General features: G+C 33.8%; 2 protein-coding genes across 2 annotated transcripts; both read right to left on the bottom strand.

The window, feature by feature from the left end:
- Window positions 1-2,531: 2,531 nt before the first annotated feature.
- On the bottom strand, window positions 2,532-3,630 carry LOC107617447 (alpha-methyl-mannoside-specific lectin). The gene has a single exon (XM_016319204.3). It carries the CDS (start codon window positions 3,574-3,576, stop codon window positions 2,734-2,736), a length of 843 nt encoding a protein of 280 aa, XP_016174690.1. The 5' UTR covers window positions 3,577-3,630; the 3' UTR covers window positions 2,532-2,733.
- A 14,426-nt stretch (window positions 3,631-18,056) lies between these two features.
- LOC107616425 (uncharacterized) lies at window positions 18,057-19,427 on the bottom strand. Its single transcript, XM_016318385.1, has 4 exons — window positions 19,283-19,427; window positions 18,891-19,207; window positions 18,654-18,802; window positions 18,057-18,459 (listed from the first exon to the last, which is right to left on the bottom strand). Exons 1-4 carry the CDS (start codon window positions 19,425-19,427, stop codon window positions 18,057-18,059), a joined length of 1,014 nt encoding a protein of 337 aa, XP_016173871.1.
- Window positions 19,428-21,318: the final 1,891 nt, after the last annotated feature.

The following is a 21,318-nucleotide window of genomic DNA, read 5'->3' on the forward strand; positions in this document are numbered from 1 at the left end:
ACTTGCAGTTCAACCATGAGATTTTTTATCCAGGTCAATTCAACAACTAGATCTGCCGTAGCTCTATACTCAACTTCAGTGCTAGACCTTGCAACAACACCTTACTTCTTTGAGCTCCAAGACACCAGATTTTTTTTCAAGGAAAACACATAAACCCCAGTTGATTTTCTATCATCTGGATCACCTCCCTAGACAGAATCAGTGTATGCTCCAATACTTTGGATACTTGTTTGGTGTAGGTGCAAACCGAAGCTTGCTGTGCCACTCACATATCGCAGCACTCTTTTTACCAATTTTCAGTGCTCATCCAGAGGTGTATGCATGAACTGTGACACCTTGTCTACAAAATATGCCAGTTCTAGGCGAGTGACAGTAAGATACTGTAGCAATAGGATTAGTCAGTTGTCATCTTAAGAGCCACACAAACTAAAACAGATTAACTAACAGATTAATTAGTCAATGCTAAATGTAAACTAACTAATGTAAGCTAACTAACTAAGTTAAAACCTAATGTAACTAACTCACAGTAATACTTAACTGACTAACTTACTCTATCATGTGAAATATCCACTTCCCTTAAGAAAGTCATTTACAGTTAATTTGATTTATTAAATATAACTCGTAGAGTAGATCAATAGGCATAGGCGAACATTAACATGTTTATTCATCTATCATTTTTTTTAGTAAATATGTGTAATAAAATAAGTGCGAAATAAATTAAAATGTCAATATTTGTAAATTTTTATATTATTTTTTTAAATTTAAATCTATTAAAAAGTTTTTTTAAGATTTTTTTTATTGATTTTATACTGAAATTTTTTTTTTTTGAAAGTCAATGATGAAACTCTAAAGTTTTATTAGGTCATAGAAGTTTGAATGTTATACTATAATATATCATTTTTTTTTTAATTTAAGTCGATAGAAATAGATACATAAGTTATTATATTTTTAATAAAATAAAAATTTATAAAGGTAATTTTAAAAAAATTAGACCGTTATTAGCTTCTTTATGTACAATATATGTTTTATTTGTATACTGTTATCGAGTAGATTGTCCAATGCAATGAGCTTTTCACCAAAACCTAATAAATAAGCAAGCACAGGGAAAGAACAATTAAGTTCTAGATCCCCACGCTTTACCCCTCTAATCTTTACTGAAGTTAAGCCTCTCCTCAACGTTTTCTCACTCAATAATTGGATATCACTAATGTCAAGGTTGAGACTTATTATTAATTTGGCTTAGCTTTAAATAAGTTGTTGGTTTTTATAAAGTCTTTTTTGGTCTTTGTAATATATTTTTTGGTGACTCGGTCTTTGTAATATATATATATATATATATATATTGGATTTTAGTATGATAAATTTAACAATGATTTGTTTTTATCATTAGTTTATTCTATTAAATAGCGACATGACGTGAAAAAGCAATTAGAAAAGTTTAAATTTTAATGAACTAAAATCAATTTCTTTCGATAACAATCAAAATAAAAAGAAAAAATAATATTATAGAGAAAAAGCCTTGTTAAAACCTCTAATTAAACTTATTTACTTGTAATATAGAAGTATATGCATTAGTAATTATCTTATTCACAAGTATCAACACAATTTTAATTAAAAATATGTTTTTTAATAATATTTTTTTAATATGATATCAAAATTATAGTATTTTTTTTTTCGCTCCTCAAAACTCTTTTATATATGAGAGTATTATTTATATTTTTGTTCTAATTTTCTTATTTGTACTTAAGTTTTTGTAATTCTGTTTGTAATATATTTTGTTGGTGTTCCATTCTGATAATTTTGTCTATATTTTATTTTAGTAATTTTGTCTGCGCTTTATTTTAATTTTCGATAAATTTATCTGTCTCATTCCAACAGTTTTATCTGTATTCTATTTCAGTAGTTTACTCTATTTTTGTCTGTATTTCGTTTTAGTATGTAGTTTGCTCTATTTCAATAATTCTATTTGTGTTTTATTTTGACAATTTCTTCAAATACATTTTTTTTAACTTAATTAAGCTTATTAAATAAATTACTTTTATTTTTATTTATCAAATATAGTGATTATAAGTAAAAAAAAGTGTCGTTAAAAAACCAACTTTAATAAAGTATTTTTAAAAGTTAAAATTTTACCAAATAATCTAGCCAAAAGATCGAAAGCCCACTACTCTTTGGCTTATTATATGGCCTATCGTCTATATACGTACATGTTTCACAAAGAAATGGTGCTGGGAAAAATATAATAGAGACCAAGGGGATATTCCAAATTTATGTATTGATTTGGCGACACCAAGAAGCAAAAGGTACCAAGGCCAATCCAACGCACTCTAAATTTGTTTGTCAAGCTATCCTTTTCATATCATATTATGAAATCACTTATTTAAAAAATTTAAATTAGATCGATAAAGACATTATATATCCAACAATATTAACCCTGTTTGTTACCGTGATAAATGGTGTATGTCAGTTTATGTGTGGGGGTGAAAGTGAAACATCTGCAAAATGGATACTCTAGAAGGCGATAACAAAAGTAATAAAGTTGACGACACTTGTAATAAGAAGATAACAAACTCATACATTATTCATACAAAAGAAAGTTGGTTCTACACGCACGCCCATGGCTTTAACATTACGAAATAAAACTTAGACCGTGGACAATACTTGTCCTATTATTTCCATATCTTACATGCATGAAAGGTAGATTTGTGATATAGAGACGATTATTCTTCCATATCATATCATGAAGCGTCCAAGTTTAAGGTAGTGGGGTGAAGTGTACAACAAGGTTGAGGTGAAGGACCAAGATTGAAGCTCATGAGATTGGTATTGTTGTCCCGAAGCAGCTGAGAATCCAACCCTACCCCATTCTGGAAGATAGTCCCTCAAGTCAACGTTATAAGATACCTGATAACTTTGACCATCAGGGTAGCTAGCAGTCACTTGTAGGTTTTTAGAGTTAGCATCATAGCTTACGAGAACATTTAGGGTTTGGCCATTTCTCCTCTCCCACTTGGTGGTTGCAGCGGATTTAATAGAGTTCACATCAATTCCGATGTGTTGGTAATTGGGGTCCCAACCATTGGAGTCTTGAGCATAGAAGGTGTCAAATTCAACGGCGAGAACTTGGTTGGCCGAAGGGTTCTGGGCAGTTGAAGGGTCAAAGAGCCCTAAGGTCCCTCCGGCCGAGTTGTTTGGAATTTCGCTATCTGGTGCCGCGATGAAGAAGGCTATGCCATCGGCACCATTGTCAATAGGCGAGTTGATAACGAAGCTGAACTGTGCTTGGAAGTTTGTGAGCCGGTTCGTGCTCTTCTCCCAGAGGCGCACCTGGGTCGAGTGCAAGACTCGACCCACAGTACTCTTTGCAGGGGTTCCGTTATCGTCTACCTTGGTCAGTTGGATTCCCTTGCTTGCTGAGAACGTTGCATCACCTTGCAAGATTAGGTTTCTTTCATCGTCTTGTTCAAAGTTGTTGTAGCTGAAGGAAAGGGAATCTAGTGAATGGGCTTTGTTTAGGAGCAAAAGGAAGATGGTTGCTATGGAAAGAAGAGGGAGGATTTTCTTGGAGATAGCCATGGTGATGATTAATTAGATGAGTGTGTAGGCTCACTCCTTTGGTTTGTGTTGTGTGAAGAATGGTTTGAGGCTTATGCCTATTTATACTTTCAAAATAGGACTGTTCCATTATTTTTCAAATTATCATTCATTTTTATATATCTTGAAATTAGTATTATGATTTTAACTATATTTATTAATAAAAATATATTATTAAATAGAAGAGAAAGAGAAAGAGAAAAAGGTATCCACCACACTAAGTTCCTGTTTTGTTATATTATATTCTTTTTAATAATAACAATATTATTTAAATTAATTTTATTTTAGTTTAACTAAATGATTCCAGAAATTTATTTTTAGTTTACTCCTCAAATCAAACATATTTAGATTCTCTTTAAGTTAATATCTATTAGTGTAACTTATTCGAAAGGTTAAATAATATTAGTTAACTTTACTATCACAGTTACATTAATAATATCTTTAAAAATAATACTTAGTTCTATTTTAAAAAAAAAAGTTCTCCTTATATATATTAGAGTAATATTATATAATCAATAAAATTACTTTTTTTGCTAACAATTAGTCAATTTTAAACTACTAAATTTTAGATCTTTTTCAATTTAAATTTTAATAATATAAAAATAAAATATTCATCTAAAATATTGATAAAAATTATTTGGTTTTTTTAATATTTTTCTACGTTATCTTCTTGTCCGCTATTTTAAATTTCCAATCTATACTTTTGTCTCAACCCCAAGTGTTATCCATATATCAATAGTATCATATTATATATGGCTCTAACTTCCAAGAGAAATAATTGTTAACCGGGGAAACAACTACACATGGAACGGCCAGGCATCGATCTGTGTTTTTTTTTTCCCATGACGTACATGAATTATGATTTATGAGTTAGAAACTAGAATATCTAAAATTTAGATGTTTTAAATTTTAAATTTTTATTTTAAAAGATAAAATAAAATCTACCATACAAGTAATTTGAAAATAAATATAGGAAAATTTGCATTGTATCACATATATAGGTGTTTTTTACGGTAAAATTAATGGTCTAACACACATATAAATACGTAGGCTAGGAGTTAGGATGCAGTTATAAACGAAAATTAATATATTATTATTTTTATATTTATTTTTTATTTAAAAATTCACATTTGTTAATACAATAATTTCTCCTAAATTAAAGTACAGATTTCCTATATATACGAATTATTTTAGCTTACAAGTTGATATAAATTAGGCTAAATTTAACAAAAATAATCCTCACAATAATTGCGTGTAAACACGCGCTTACTCAATCGTTTCAATAGCGCACTTAAATTATAAAAGACACTTCTTCTTCTTCGATCAAAATTCCAATCCTAAAGATTCAAACGACGCTCGAAATCTCTCAAGAAACTGTCAAAATCGTCGCGAAACTCAAGGAAACCTATAAAAAACTTCAAAATCTCCATAAAAATACAAAAACAAAAGAAAAAAGATTATTCAAGGTATTATTTTACTAATCGTCCAATTTTTTCACTTTTCTCTTTCTCATTTCGAACGCAAAATACTAGATAGTTGTATTTCTATTTATTAAGTAGATTCATTATGTATTCTTGATTTAAAATACATACTATTATTCTCGTCATACTATTCAATCAGTGATAACTGTTTTACATACTGTTTCGTGTCTAGTTTAACATATATTTTCATGTTTTTTGTGCATATTTGGAACTGAGTTTCTATAAATAGAAACTTTCATTATATTTTAAGTAAATTCGAATGTAACTGGTGATGTTGTTCTTGAATATTGTTCTTGTGCTTCTGGTGTCATTTTATGCATGTTTTGTTGACTTGAATATCATTTTGAACTCATATTATGTCATGTAATCTACAAAATAATAAAGGTATATATGGCTGATATTTCGGTATATATCAAGCGAATTCGACTGTAACTGGTGCTATTGTCCTATCCCTAGTGTAACTAGAAACAGAATATTGTCCTTGTACTTCTAGTGTAATTTTATTTGTGTTTGATTGATTTGAATATTATTTTTAACTCATATTATGTCATGTAATCTAAAAGATACTAGAGGTGTATATGGCCGATATTTCGGTTTATATGAAACAAATTCAACTATAATTGTTGCTGTTGTCCTATCCCTGGTGTAACTAGAAACAGAATATTGTTCTAGTGCTTCTGGTGTCATTTTATCCATGTTTGGTTGACTTGAATATCATTTTGAACTCATATTATGTCATGTAATCTAAAAAATAATAGAGGTGTATATGGCTGGTATATATTTCGGTGTATATCAAGCGAATTCAACTGTAACTGGTGATGTTGTTATCTATTAACCTTATTTTTTTATTCCTTACAATAAAAGTGACAAATAAGAATCATGCTGCACCAAAATATAATGTAAGCACATATATCTTATACCAACTCAATTGTTTTTTTGTATAAATATAGTTTATTTAAATGATTCTTGTTTCGTTTGTTTACAAAAAAAAACTCGTGATTTGAGATGCTCGACAAGACTCCTGAATGAAAAGTTACAAAACATGAGCAATGAAAAGAAGGCCATCATCCAGGAATTGTGATTTGATGGTTTGATGCACATCCCTCCAATAAATGTGCCGCATAAGCTCTTGAAAGAGTTGGCATATTCTTTTGATTTGATAAGAAACACATTGGACACCTAGTACGGTGTGTTGACCATCAACCAGGAAAATATAGAAGCGGCCCTCAGCTTGAATGCATCTTGTAACACCTTCACTATCAGAATGTCACGCTTCCGGCTGCTCTACTCTGATGGCAAGAAGTATTACGACGACTTCATATACTTAATAATAAAATAAGAGCCTTTGACTCGAAATCGTATCATTGTTCTTTTTTGAAAAACGGAAAAAAATACTTTTTAAATAAAACAAAACAAACATATACATATACAAAATTAATTTATTTTTCAAAATCAAACCGCTTCCAAAATCAATTCATTTTTCATATCTCAAATTATTTCCAAAGCTGATTCATTCACATTATTAAATTAACTCCAAAACCATGAAAAAAAACCATTTTTTCATACTATTCAACTAAATACTCTACAAACCAATTTCTCGTCAATAACTGCACACCACTCAAATAATCAGTAATTCAGTCCAACAAACAACCACGTCCATAAGGAAAATAAAATGACAGAAATATATTTTTCACTTCATTATCTATTTATAACAATTCTGTAATATAAAATAAGTTTTAAGAAAACTCCTACCTCGACAAGTCGAAACACAAACCTTTTTCCTCGGCCCTAAAACAAAGACAACCGCGACCTTAGCTCCACTCGCTTCCGCTACAACATAAGCAACCTTAATCGCAACATGTGGCCCCGAAGACTAAATCCTAAAACATTAACATCGCAAGAATCTTAACAACATACAATAGAACAACGACTAAAAGAGTTCAAAACTGAAACATGGAATAGCTTACCGTACTAAAGAGGAACGACTAAACCGAGTAGCCGCAACGACAACAACACTCCCTGTAACAATGGCTCAGAGCAAAGACGGTAGCAGTGGGATGGTGGCTCCGACGGCGGCGTACAATAGGAAAACTCGCAGTGACTGTATAACCTGACGCAGACAACCTCAGTAACAACTTACGGTAGAACCAACTTAACAGAAAAGAAGATCTGAGGCAAGATTAGAGCTTACCAAGCAGACCTGGGCTTCAGTGGCGGTTTTTGGTGGCAGCGGCGGCGGCGTGGAGCTCTGGCGATGCAGCAGCAAGCATAAATGGCGGCGAGCAGATCGGTGAGGGCGGCCATCCTTCCAGCAGCGGCGGCCATCCTTCCAGCAGTGGCGGCTGGACCCAGCGACGGTAACTGAAATGGCAGTGGATCTCGACGGCCGTAGAAGCTCGGCCACCCACCTCCAGGAGTGGCGACGGAGCAAGCGACGGTGGCTGGACGCGGTGATGGTGGCAGAACCGGCTCCCTCTCTCTCTTCGTGGTTCTATTGCTCGACAGCGGCTCGTGGGCGGTTCGGCGGTGACGGCTCGGTGGTGTGGTCTCCCTCCAAGGTCCGAGGACGACGCGAAGATGGCGTTGAGGCGTGGTGCAGCGGTGGCACGACTTCTCTGCTCCCTCAACTCCGCGTTCTTTCTCTTATTCCCAAATCTCCTCTCTTCTGTGTCAGTAGCAGCGGCAACGGTGGTAGTGACGCCCACCGCGCCACCTTCCCTTCTTCCCCCTCTCCTTGCTCTCCGCGGTCCCCTTCCCTCTTCCCCTTTTCTTTCTTTTTCTTCCTTTCTTTTCTTTCTTTCTTTCTTCAGTTGCTGTGTTATGTGTTGAGTGTGTGTTGTGTGTGTGTGACCGTGAGTGAGAGAGGGTGCGGCGTGTGTGTGTGTGTGTGTTAGTGTGGGTAAGGGTAGAAAATTAGGTTTAGATAAAATTAGGGTTATGTTAGATATTTTATTAAAACTTTAGGTGTAGTAGTGTAATTTTATAAAATAAATAAAAGATAGGATAATAATTAAAAATAAAATTAAATATAAAATATTCATCTTTAAAATACCTTTCAATTACAAATTTGTAAATTAGTTTCAATTAAATGCTAATTAAATAAAAACTGGAGATAGATAAATTAATTCTCCTTTATTTATAAAATAAAGTTAAAAATATAAATATTTAAAATTAAAGCATATAAAATATTCACTATTTTTCAATTATAAGAACTCTAAATAAAAAATAAGAGTTTACTCAACTTTTATATAAAAATCTCTAAAATATAGTCTTAATAAATATAATGCATCATAAATAATTAATTAATAACTTTTAAAAATTTAGGGGTCTTACATCCTACCCCACTTATAAAAATTTTTGTCCTCGAAAATTGACTTAATATACAAATTACTAAAATAGTTTTGAATACTTTAGAAAAGCAGAGGTCTTGGCAGATATATGTATATAATTTTCCCAAATATCAAATAATTTGTAAAACTTAGGTGTAAGGAAAAAGCGTGGTTTAAAGTAAAAGTGCCAAGATGGTTCAAAACAAGAATGTCACACGGGTTACTAACCAAAACTTGAAGCACAAGAAGGTACAAGTGTTCCAGTTAGGTTTTTGCAAAAACAAAGCGGTATCTAGATAGCAAAAGTTTGAAAACAGGTTGACATAAACAAACAGGATAACGTCTGCATACAGACCTCGTACCAACTTCAAAACTTCAACCTCCCAACTCCATCAGTCACTTCACAACCTCCTAACCCGTCACAAGCCTAATCATCCGTAACTTTTTTCAAGGAACAAAACTCTCACAACTTCTCATAATGTTGCACACTTACCACTTCACCTTCCATATTCTTAAACCACTTCTTAAAGAACCAACGCATCGCATTACTATCTAAAGGTTGCACGTGACATTAAATCAATCCCCGAGTTTAATCAGAAGGGTACTAAATCTTAGTAAAAGGACAAGCGACCAGGACAATATCCACAAGAATTTGAAAGAATTGTTGGGGTCACAAGTAATCGAGGATGTACAAGGAATGAAGAGGGTCGGAAAGAAAAATCAGTTTGACAACCTCAGGAACGACCCTCGAATCAGAGAAGACCGATAGGAACAACAAAAGAAAAATCAGTGTGGTAGTTTGAAACAAAGTCAAGCTGAGTTAAAGAAGTATAAAATCATAGAAGAAGATTAACTAGAGTCAGTGATGACGCTCACAAGGTTTAAAAATTTATGATTAAGAATACCTTCTAATACATTTGAATATAAAGAATGAAAAAATTAAGGAAGATCACCTCATGCTCTAGAAGAAAAGGTATACAACCCACATTTTGCAAAAGGATGACAGAAACATATATCAAAACTGCAATATGGCTAAAAGAAAAATTAAATTGTATTTCTCCGAATAGTTTCCAAGTAAAAGGCAGAATAGGTGAGGCTTGAAAAAATGAAATTCAATTGTGTTAAGGCCAAAATAATGTCTCACCATTCTCGAAAGACATGTAGGTACTAAATCAAATAAAGTTGTGCAATGGAATCGCGGCAAGGTTGGAAAGAGTCAAATTTTGTTGGAAAGGAAAGTCTGGGGTAAAATTTTAAACTACACAAACTTTCAAAGTTCATATTCAAACTCCATTTAGAAAAGAAATTTCGAGGTAAAGTTTTCTTATAGGTTAGTAAAGGAAATAAGTGATGCGTTGTAAACAAACAGGTTTCTGCTAAATAAGGAAGCTTTTTAAAACTTCATTTAAAATAGCGCATGCCAACTTTAAAACAACTTTGTCCAATTTAAAGAATAGCTATGGATGGAATTAAGCGAGAAAAATTGATTTAAAATTTCTTAAGAAGGGACTCCAAAATTTGTTTTTAAAAAAAATTCACATCAAAACTTCAAGAATACACTTGAAATTGCCATCACCTAGGGACATTCAAGCATATTAAGGTGTACCGAAAAAGAAATCAAGTTATATGAGAAAGAATCTTAAATCAAGGGAGTTCAAACAAGATCCACAAGGCATGAAACATCAAACAAGCTTTCAATCGATCTAAAAGAATACAAAACTCGTAAGGAAAGACAACTCAATCAATAGTGAACTTTTGAGAAAGAACCACTGACTAAACAAAGACAAATAAGAGGATAAACGGTGCACTTAATGGAAACGAATTTAAGTTGACTTGGATGAGTATGAGATTCACAAGAAAAGGAAAACTAAGACTAATGGTGACGTTCACAAAAGTTAGAGAGTAATTAAAAACAGAATCAAATATGACATTCACAAAAATGAAAAGCTTAAGAAGGGAATTGGTCCGTTCATAAGAAAAAAGACACGAGTCCAACATTTTCAAAAGAACAACAATTGTATAGACAATGTGTTATACTATACTAAATTCAAATTAAAAATAAATTAGGTGAAGTTTATTAAACGAGAATCAACTGGAAAGAGACAAAAATCTTTCTTTAAAGAATATCTAAATACATAATCAAATAAATATATTTGTAAAAGCTATAATATAGTTGTTGGAAAATCAAGTTGTATTTTTAAAATAAGTATATTTTCACAAACTAATAAAAGAACTGGCGAGGTATTGGGAGTAAATAATTTTTAACTGCATAAAGAATTTTCAAAGTTTTATTCAGAGAATGTTATATCAAATCAAAAATGATTTTATAAAGGCTTTAAGAATAATGGTTGTAAATATAGTCAAGTAAGAGAAAAGTTAAATCACAACTCTTTTAAAAAGAACTCGGAATAGGGGCTTAAAGGAATACACTGCATCAAAACAAATTCAAAATTGTACCAAATAATACATGGATCAAGAAAAGAGTTCAAACAAAGAAAGATAAACACACCAAGGACGTTAAGCAGACATATGCGTCTAGGATCAAACGAGGGAGCATATGAACAGAAGAATAAGATTGAAGAAACATCAACTTACTTCCCAAAAGAAATAGCAATTGAGGACTCTAAAGTAAACTTATAAGAGAACAAGTCACATGGCATCAGTAGAAATAAGACACTTAACCGAGTAACTTTGAGAAATAGTTTCTAACGTTCTCAAAACCCACGATTCGCATTATCTGTGACTCGCATATCATCTATGATAACCCATTGGTACTTCCATATACATAATTCACTAGTGTTAAGCCAGCCAAACTTAATACTAGGAATTATGTAAGGCAAGATTAATGGCATTAATCAATAGACCGTCATGTGCATAAATCTCGAATTCTCGTTATCTGAACGAGACCTATTACATGACAAATGCTCAGAACATGCAATTAAAGCATAGTCGGTCCATTCCTCAGGCTCTACAGGAATGACCGCTCTGATACCATCATGTAACACCCTCACTATCAGAATGTCACGCTTCTGGCTGCGCTTCTCTGATGGCAAGAAGTATTACGACGACTTCATATAGTTAATAACAAAATAGGAGCCTTTGACTCGAAATCGTATCACTGTTCTTTTTTGAAAAGCGGAAAAAGAATACTTTTTAAATAAAACAAAACAAATATATACATGTACAAAACTTCTTACTCAAATAACTTATACATATTATATACATACAAATCATACAACTCCTATCCCTCTTACATAATATAATATTGATGGCAAGGGGTAAATAAATAAAAACTAAATATCATTATCGACTAAGCGAAACGCAATACAACCCTTCGTGAGCTTTTTCATCCGTCTCCTAAAAAAGATAAAGCTGTAAGGGGTGAGAATCTAACCACACGGTCTCACCACAGAGTTTCAGAATTGTCATAATAAGATATTTAAAGAGAAATCTATTTTTAAGCTCAGTGATTATTGTTCGCCCTTTGAATATTTTAAAAACTAACAACTAGTCATCTAAAAACCTTTCTCGAAAATCAATATTTAAATATCTAGAAATCTAAAACCTTTCTTTTCTTATAAGGAAATCTTAATCATAAACCAACCACGCAATCAATCAATACAATCATCAATTCAGCACCAAAGCTCATTCTCAAAAGTAGCACACCAGGACAAACACAAGCAAAACAAACAAGGAAAGCACAGGTTTAGGTAGCAGTTACAGCAAATAGTTCAGGTCGCAGGTAATAACAGTTTAACAATTAGGCAAACAAAAACAAATTCAAACCCATGCAAAGCATACAAATGCATATGATGCATGCCTATACTATGCCTAATGAGCTCATCTGTCGGTTATACAGCCAACCCGACAAGCCTGATTTGCTAAACCCTTGGACTGTCCCCCGACGTGCATCCCCATGAGTCTATGCATAGTTTTTTCTCATATATATATCAAATCGCTCAATAGGAGTACCATTCCCGGGAGTTTATAAGTGCCCGGTTACCCTTACGTCGTAGGATCAACAGAGTATTGAGTCTCAACCTGGAGTAAGTGGTGGCAAGCCACTGCGTCTATCCAGGGAAACTCGTGTCTCAGATAATTCAAATAAATAAGCCATATGAATATTTCAATCATAATTCATCAATATCCATATCATTCTCAATATTATCATCATTCATCAGTTCATATCTCATTTCCAAATTCATTCAAGAATATACTTTAAAATCAATTCTCATAATCCTTCACTCAAATTCAATCATCATCATCCATCCTCCCATTCCGTTCTTCAACAACCCCAACTCAAAATATAATTTGTTCTTTTCTAAATAAATCAAATTTAAAACTTATAATCTTTAAAACCAAATCTTTTTAAATAACTATTCCAAACGAAACTTTCAATTTTTATAAAATTTCGGCAACATTTCCTCTAAAACTCGGACATTGCCACCTTTTTTGGGTCCCATCCAAACATTCCTCAACCATCCTCAATCATTTCCAAATCTCAATCATTTTCCAAAATTCAACCAATTCTAATAATAAATCTTTTTTCAAAGTCAAACCAGCTCCAATATTAAATCATTTATAAAATCAAACCAACTCAAAATCAAACCGCTTCCGAAATCAATTCATTTTTCATATCTCAAATCATTTCCAAAGCCTATTCATTCACATTATTAAATTAACTCCAAAACAATGAAAAAAACCACTTTTTCATACGATTCAACTAAATACTCTACAAACCAATTTCTCATCAATAACCGCACACCACTCAAACAATCAGTAATTCAGTCCAACAAACAACCACATCCATAAGGCAAATAAAATCACAGAAATATATTTTTCACTTCATTATCTATTTATAACAATTCTGTAATATAAAACAAGTTTTAAGAAAACCCCTACCTCGACAAGTCGAAACACATAAACCTTTTTCCTCGGCCCGAAAACTGCAACAATGACAACTGTGACCTTAGTTCCACTCGCTTCCGCCACAACAGAAGCAACCTTAATCACAACATGTGGCCCCGAAGACTAAATCCTAAAACATTAACGTCGCAGGAATCTTAACAACATATAATAGAACAGCAACTGAAATAGTTCAAAACTGAAACAAGGAATAGCTTACCGTACTAAAGAGGAACAACTAAACTGAGTAGCCGCAACGACAACAACACTCGCTATAACAGCGGCTCAGAGCAAAGGTGGCAGCAGCGGGATGGTGGCTCCAACGGCAGTGTACAAAAGAGAAACTCGCGATGACTGTATAACCTGACGTAGACAACCTTAGCAACAACTTACGATAGAACCAACCTAACAGAAAAGAAGATCTGAGGCAAGATTAGAGCTTACCAAGTAGACCTAGGCTTTAGTGGCGGTTTCTGGTGGCAGCCGCGGCGGCGTGGAGCTCCGGCGACGCAACAGCAAGCATAAACGGCGGCGGGCAGATCGGCGAGGGCAGCCATCCTTCCAGCAATGGCGACTGGACCCGGCAATGGCAACTGAAATGGCAGTGGATCTCGACGGCAGTAGAAGCTCGGCCACCCACCTCCAGGAGCGGCGACGGAGCAAGCGACGGCGGCTAGACGCGGCGGTGGTGGCAGAACCGGCCTCCTCTCTCTCTTTGCACACTCTCTCTCTCTTCGTGGTTCTGTTGCTCGACAGCAGTTCGGTGGCGACGGCTCAATGGCGTGGTCTCCCTCCAATGTCCAACGACGATGCGACAATGGCATTGAGGCGTGGTGCAGCGGCGGCGCGACTTCTCTGCTCCCTCAACTACACGCTCTTTCTCTCCCTCCCAGATCTCCTCTTTTCTCTGTCAGCAGCAGCGGTGATGGTGGTAGTGACGCCTACCGCGCTGCCTTCCCTTCTTCCCCCTCTCCTTGCTCTCCGCGGCCCTTTCCCTCTTCCCCTTTTCTTTCTTTTTCTTCTTTTCTTTTCTTTCTTTCTTTCTTCAGCTGCTGTGTTATGTGTTGAGTGTGTGTTGTGTGTGTGTGACCGTGAGTGAGAGAGGCTGCGGCGTGTGTGTGTTAGTGTGGGTAAGGGTAGAAAATTAGGTTTAGATAAAATTAGGGTTTAGGTTAGATATTTTATTAAAATTTTAAGTGTAGTAGTGTAATTTTATAAAATAAATAAAAGATAGGAATTTTATAAAATAAATAAAAGATAGGATAATAATTAAAAATTAAATAAAATATAAAATATCCATCTTTAAAATACCTTTTAATTACAAATTTGTAAATTAGTTTCAATTAAATTCTAATTAAATAAAAATTGGAGATACATAAATTAATTCTCCTTCATTTATAAAATAAGGTTAAAAATATAAATATTTAAAATTAAGGCATATAAAATATTCACTATTTTTCAATTATAAGAACTCTAAATCAAAAATAAGAGTTTACTCAACTTTTATATAAAAATCTCTAAAATATAGTCTTAAATAAATATAATGCATCATAAATAATTAATTAGTAACTTTTAAAAATTTAGGGGTCTTACACATCTGGTAACTGATTGCATTAACTGTTATAATAGAGGTGTATATAACTGTATTTCGGTGTATTTCAAGTGAATTTGAGTGTAATTGGTGATCTTGTTTTGCTACTTTTGTAATAGGGGTGCTCTTTCCAAGCAAAGTTAATTTTAAAGAGTTTACTGAGGAGGACAAAGAAGTTTATAGAAGCTTCTAAGGCAAAACATTGAAGCAATTAACAGACTTGATGATGAAAATAGGTGTTGACCGTGATGAAGATCAACTTACGTTCAAGAGGGCATTCATCCTCCTCATTCAAATGTCGTTCTTATTGCCGATAACAATAAACAAGATTTCTCCCATCCACATGCCTCCGATTTTTTGTGTGGACACCATACGGAATTGGGGTGGCCATATCTTCGACTTCCTCATCAAGGGCATAAGTGAGCACGTCTTAAAAAGGAAAAAATCAGTTGATAGCTACCTCTATGGTATGATAATTGTATACTTTCACGAATCTAAACACAAAAACAAGACGGCATATGCAATCCCTGGATTACCCTAGGTGATGCATTGGACTAAGGAGTTACTGCTTGAGAGGATAGAAGCTGAAATTAAGGGTCATACGGTAGCTGAATAAAAACATTTCTTTAATTCCGATGTATTTCTTTTTGTATATGATGTAAACTAATGTTTTACCTTTTTTAGGGCATTGTCAAGAGGGCAAAGCTGAAAGAAAAATTGACGAGAATAAAAAAAAAGAAGGAAAAAAGGAAAAGACACAAAAGAATAAGGACATTTCATCGGAAAGTGATAGTGGTACTTCCTCTTAGTCTGATTCTGAACAAGATTCAAAGGAGCCACCAAAAGCAAGAAAACAACCAACTATAAAAGCAAAAAGGTAAGTATTATTTTTAAGTTTATTTCGTCGTTTTTACTATATTTTTTGCCTCATGACTGTTTGTTGTCCAGAATGATATACAAAAAGAGGAAGCAAATTGTTCAGGATTTATCTTCTGAAATCCAAATTGAATCTGATGATGAGTAAGATTCTCAAATTATCATTGGAATGCTATATTTTCTGTTTATATCAAAATTTTATGTATTAACAGAATGTTTCCAATTTATTGTCAGAAGTGAAGAATTGGAGCGAATAACAAAAGAAAAATCGAAGAAAAAAGTTTAGATTCCTACAAAAACGTATACATTGCTTTAGGGGGGTATTTAATCAATTTTGTTGTGTTTGTTTGATTGATAATTCTTTAATTTTCAGGATGCAATAAAAAAATCACATTATTGAGGATTCATCTTCTAAAAAAGAAATTGAATCCGATGACGAGTAAGAGACATTTTAAAGCTATCTTTTCTTTTTCATCAAAATTTTATTTGTTAACATAATTTTATTTGTACTGTCAGAACTGAACAAACACAAAAATTTTTAAGAGAAGCAAAAAAGAAGAAAACAAATGACAAACCTGCAAAAAGGTATGTTGCTTTTCGATGTATTTTGGCAATTTTACTATATTTTTGGTGGCTGATGATTGGTTGCTTTCCCAGGATGCAGGAAAAAATGACAGATATACCAGAAGGTGGGCTCTGCTCCACAGAATCTCACTATGATTGTTCCCAAATGTAAGATCCTTTATTTGATAACATTTCTTAAATCCTGATGTAACTAATTATTCTAATTTTACTGAACAATGTTTATTTTGCCTTAGAATGCTGGATGTGTACTTGGTAAGTAAAAATGATCCTGTCTTTCAAACACAAACAAATCAGAGCAATATAAATAAACCAAGTGATAACATATAATTTCTATTTCTATTGTATTTCCTTAATTCTTGTGTTACCATGTTCTACTTCTGATTCTGTATATATTTTTTTTAGAAAAAAAAAGCCCTTTAATGATTTATTCAAGAAAAAAAAAACTACAACTATGTAAGTTCTCATAAAACAGAGGTTGTGTTTCTATGCTTGAGGTGTATTCTGACATGATTTCAGTGTATTTAAGGTTGGGGGAACAAGAAGAATCGTACAATGACCCAGCTCAAGAAAAAATAATTGTTCTTCAAAAAGAGATACATTCACAATCTGAATTGCTCGATATGTGAGTTTTCCAACTTAATTTCAACCTTCTATTCTTCTATTTTAAAAAAGTTTATTAACTTTTTATTTTTCTCTTCATTAGACTTCCACTTCAAATATGTGCACCTCCATCAAAGACAACGACATCAAGCCCTCTGCAAAATCAACCAATCCCTGCAAATTCTCTCAGCGAGGAATTTAAAGAAGAAAAAAAATTAATGCGTAAGAAATAATGCTTTTAATGTATTTGGTTTGTCTTTGGGTTTATTTGTTCATGGTTTAAGGGTTTAAATATCTTTTATATAGAAGTGTATTTGGTTCTTATTTTAGTGTATTTCTTTTGAATTGAGGTGCAATTATTTTTTTAATTTAATTCTTTTTCTGTAATTCTCCAACACTCCACAATTTCATCAACCTGCTGAAAACACACCAACAGAGCCAATAGCTCCTTCTAAAATGTAAATTCTACACAATATAGCTCTCTTTCAATATTTTTGTCTATTCTTATACTATGTTATATGTTACAATGCAGTTATCCACCCCCTCAATTCACTACAGCATTAAGGGAAATTTACTAAAATAAAACATTTGGCCTCTAAATTTAACAGAATATAACTTTTGCATAATGGATACCAAAATAAAACTTTCCCATAAACCTTGTAAACCGCAACAGGAGACCCACAGTTTACAAATGAACGTAAACCGCTACAGGGATCTCGCGGTTTACGTTGGAAGAGCAAATGAACAGAATCCGCGGTAGGGGTGTCGCGGTTTCTGTGTGAATGGTGAATGGGCAGAAACCGCTACAGGGGTCCAGCGATTTATGCTTTGGCATAAATACGCGTTAGGGTGTCACGGATTATTCAGTTTGAGTCACTTTCATATCTTAGAGAGAGAAAGAGACGTTTTCTAGAGAGAGGGAGAGAGGAAAGTGTGGGTTTCTTGATTTTGTTGGGGGCGAGACTATGGCGGACGAACGCAGTCTTTACGGGCTCAACAGTGTTGTGCACGTTGCCGGCAGCAGAAACAAAGATGTTAGTTTTTTTTAGTTATTATATTTCATATAATATTTTGTGTAGTATCCGGCTGCGGTAGTTAGGATAAGAAAAAGGCCCACGACTCTGCATTCTCCCCCTCCACAAGCGCAAATGCAACGGGCAAGATATTCGAGTTTCCATCTTGCACAATAGCCAAAAGCAAAGTCCTGCCATACTTCCCATACAGATGAGTACCGTCAATGCTTACTAGTGGCTTGCAATGCCTAAATGCCTCAATGCATAGAGGGAATGTCCAGAAAAAATGGTGAAAGTACTCCGTAGACTCATTAACCTGATCACCTACACTCACTGGAGAAGTCTTCAACAATGCAACGGTTCCCTCCATCGTTGCTTGCACCCCAAGGATCCAACGAGAGGCAACTCGGCATACGACTCTTTCCAATCCCCGTAGATCTGCAACTGCCTTCTGTTTTGCCATCCACACCTTCCTATAACTAGGCCTGAATCCATAGGTTGACTCAGTAGCTTCTTACAACACCTTCATCGTAACCGCAGCATCCGCCCTAACCAATGGAAAGATCCTCACACAAATTTTGCGTGGTGATCGAGCTGTCGGTGGTCTCTTGAAATCGACGTGGCCAAGTAAGTGTGAGGTCCGTTGTACTTTCTAACTTTCCAATGACCCTTGTGCTACCGACGTGTGATGCCAATCATCCACGTGCAGCCGTTACCAAACTCCTTGCATCTCTCATGATACTTCAGATGATCTGACTCCATCACCCGATACTGAACTCCACGACGGATGCTATAATCCTTAACACTTAACACAGCTTCTTCCTTAGTCTGGAAAGATTGGCTAATCTGAAATTTTCCAGAAGGATTTCCTTCGTGTAATCCTTGGCCTTCGAAGGTGGGATCTATGTCCGGCTACTGGCCCACTGCTTCCAAGTTCAATGCGGAGAAATGTGGCGGTTGTTGGTGCGACCCAAAGCTGGATGGCCCCTGACGTGCTGGTGCCCCCTCCCCCCGGAGTATCCTCCTCACTATCCTCCAATATGTGATCGGGCTCATTGTCCGAATCATCTTCCGGCATCACCTTTTCAACATGATCTGGCTCACCATCACCAAAAAGACCAGTAATCAAACTAAGGGACCTAGCTGTCGGTGGTGGAACAGATGGAGGTGCAGCCAACAGACAACAAGGTGCAACGACAGGAATCAAAGTAGAAGTACCCCCACCGTCATCGACTGAGGATTTGGCGCTGAAGCCCCAGAACTGTCAACACCATCTTCCAACTTGGCATACAACTCGTGTATTCTCACCTCCGGAAATCTGCATGTCTTCGTCCAACCCTATCACAAATATTTCGTATTGTACACCACTTGACACAATCACAATCGGAATCTTGTAGAACACCTTCTTTACCCACTTGGCCCCACACAACCCTGCCTTTTGTAATATACTCATCTTTAGATCTGACAAAGTATTTGTCGATCGGATAAAAACGCTCAATGGTTCTTTATCCTTGAACTTAACACCATGCCTTTTACTTTTTTTTTTTATTTTACTAGAATAGTGGACTAGAACAAAAAAACTCTCCTCACTATCCATTTGTGAAGGTGTGAAAATGACTCTCTACAAATGCACCATTCCCTCTTGTGGGGTATATATATATAGGCGAATTTGCCAAAGCATAAACCACTGGACCACTGTAGCGGTTTATGCCCATTCACCATTCACACAGAAACCGTGACACCCTACCGCGAATTCTATTCATTTGCGCTTCCAACGTAAACCGCGAGATCCTTGTAGCGGTTTACGTTCAATTATAAACTGTGGGTCCCTTCTTGCGGTTTACATACTTTATGAAAAAATTGTATTTTGGTATCCATTATGTAAAAGTTGTATTCTAGTAAATTTAAAGGCAAAATATTTTATTTTGGTAAATTATCCCAGCATTAATAATGATTACTAAGATAGCATCATTTGTAAAGCATGAATTTCTTGCGTCATCGTTCAGCCTTGGTTTTCTGAATTGAGCAGGAAGATACACTGACTCAAGAGGGTCAACCACAGTTGAGACAAGAAAAAAAATAATAGTAAGTTATGTCAAATATTTTCAAGCAGATGGTTAAGTGTTGGTTTAAATTGAGTTATTTGAGCAAAAAAAAAGTATTTTTTAAAAATAAAGTATTTTTATTAAATTTTAAATATATTTAGATATATTTTAAAAAATATTTTTATTAAAAAATAAATTATTTATTTATTTTAAAAGTCAATAATATCTTATTTAAAAAAATAGCATAAGCAAAAAAATTTTTAATGTTAATTTTTTTAAAGCCAATCTAAACTGATCCTAAATTTAAATTAAGATCACTTGTCACTATCCTAATACCTAATCACATATATTCACATATTATTTAAATTAATTTATTTTATCTTAATTAAAATGATTTCAGAAATTTATTTTTAATTTACTCAAATCAAACATATTTAGATTCTCTTTAAATTTAATATCTATTAATGTAACTTATTCGAGAGGTTAAATAATATCAGTTAACTTTACTACAGTTACACTAGTAATATCTTTAAAAATAATATTTAGTTCTATTTAAAAAAAGTTCTCCTTATATATATTAGAGTAATATTATATAATCAATAAAATTACTTGTTTTTTTGCTAATAATTAATCAATTTTAAACTATAAAATTTTAAATTTTAAATTTTAATAATAAAAATTATAATAAAGTCGGGTTGTTCTAGTGGTTAGCTCACTAGTCCACTTAATCAAATGTCACGGATTAATCTTTATCGATATACTTTTAAGTGGAACTCAGATTCATAACGAATTAATTATTGGCCTGACTTCTTAAGTTAAGAGAAACCGTGAAAAATAAAATAAAATATTGATAACATTATTTGTTATTTTTTTATATTTTTCTATGTTATCTTCTTGTCGGCTATTCTAAATTTTTAATCTATACTTTTGTCTCAATTATTGTTCATAATGGCTCCAACTTTCCAGAGAAATAATTGTTAACGGAGAAACAACTATGCATGGAACTAGATGACGAATCCGAATTAGATAATGGCGAGGCAGCGATCTGTTTTTTTGGTCCCCATGACGTACATGAATTATGATTTATGAGTTAGAAACTAGAATACCTAGTGCCACGCACAAGTAGTTTGAAAATAAATATAAGAAGATTTGTATTACATATATAGATGTTTTTTACCGTAAAATTAATTGTCTAACACACATATAAATGCGTAGGCTTAGGAGTTAGGATGCAGATATAAACGAAAATTAATATATTATCATTTTTATTTTTTATTTAATAATTTACATTTTTTAATG

This window comes from Arachis ipaensis, chromosome B9 (assembly GCF_059453495.1).
Source record: "Arachis ipaensis isolate K30076 ecotype BB chromosome B9, ASM5945349v1, whole genome shotgun sequence".
NCBI lineage: Eukaryota > Viridiplantae > Streptophyta > Magnoliopsida > Fabales > Fabaceae > Arachis > Arachis ipaensis.

Bases quoted from the DNA above. Each gene is read 5' to 3' on its own strand.
- LOC107617447 (XM_016319204.3), bottom strand. From the start codon at position 3,576: ATGGCTATCTCCAAGAAAATCCTCCCTCTTCTTTCCATAGCAACCATC.
- LOC107616425 (XM_016318385.1), bottom strand. From the start codon at position 19,427: ATGAGTATATTACAAAAGGCAGGGTTGTGTGGGGCCAAGTGGGTAAAG. The intron at 19,208-19,282 runs GTGAGAATACAC...CCAAATCCTCAG, and splicing joins AGACATGCAGATTTCCGGAG to TCGATGACGGTGGGGGTACT. The intron at 18,803-18,890 runs GTAGCCGGACAT...CAATCTTTCCAG, and splicing joins AACTTGGAAGCAGTGGGCCA to ACTAAGGAAGAAGCTGTGTT.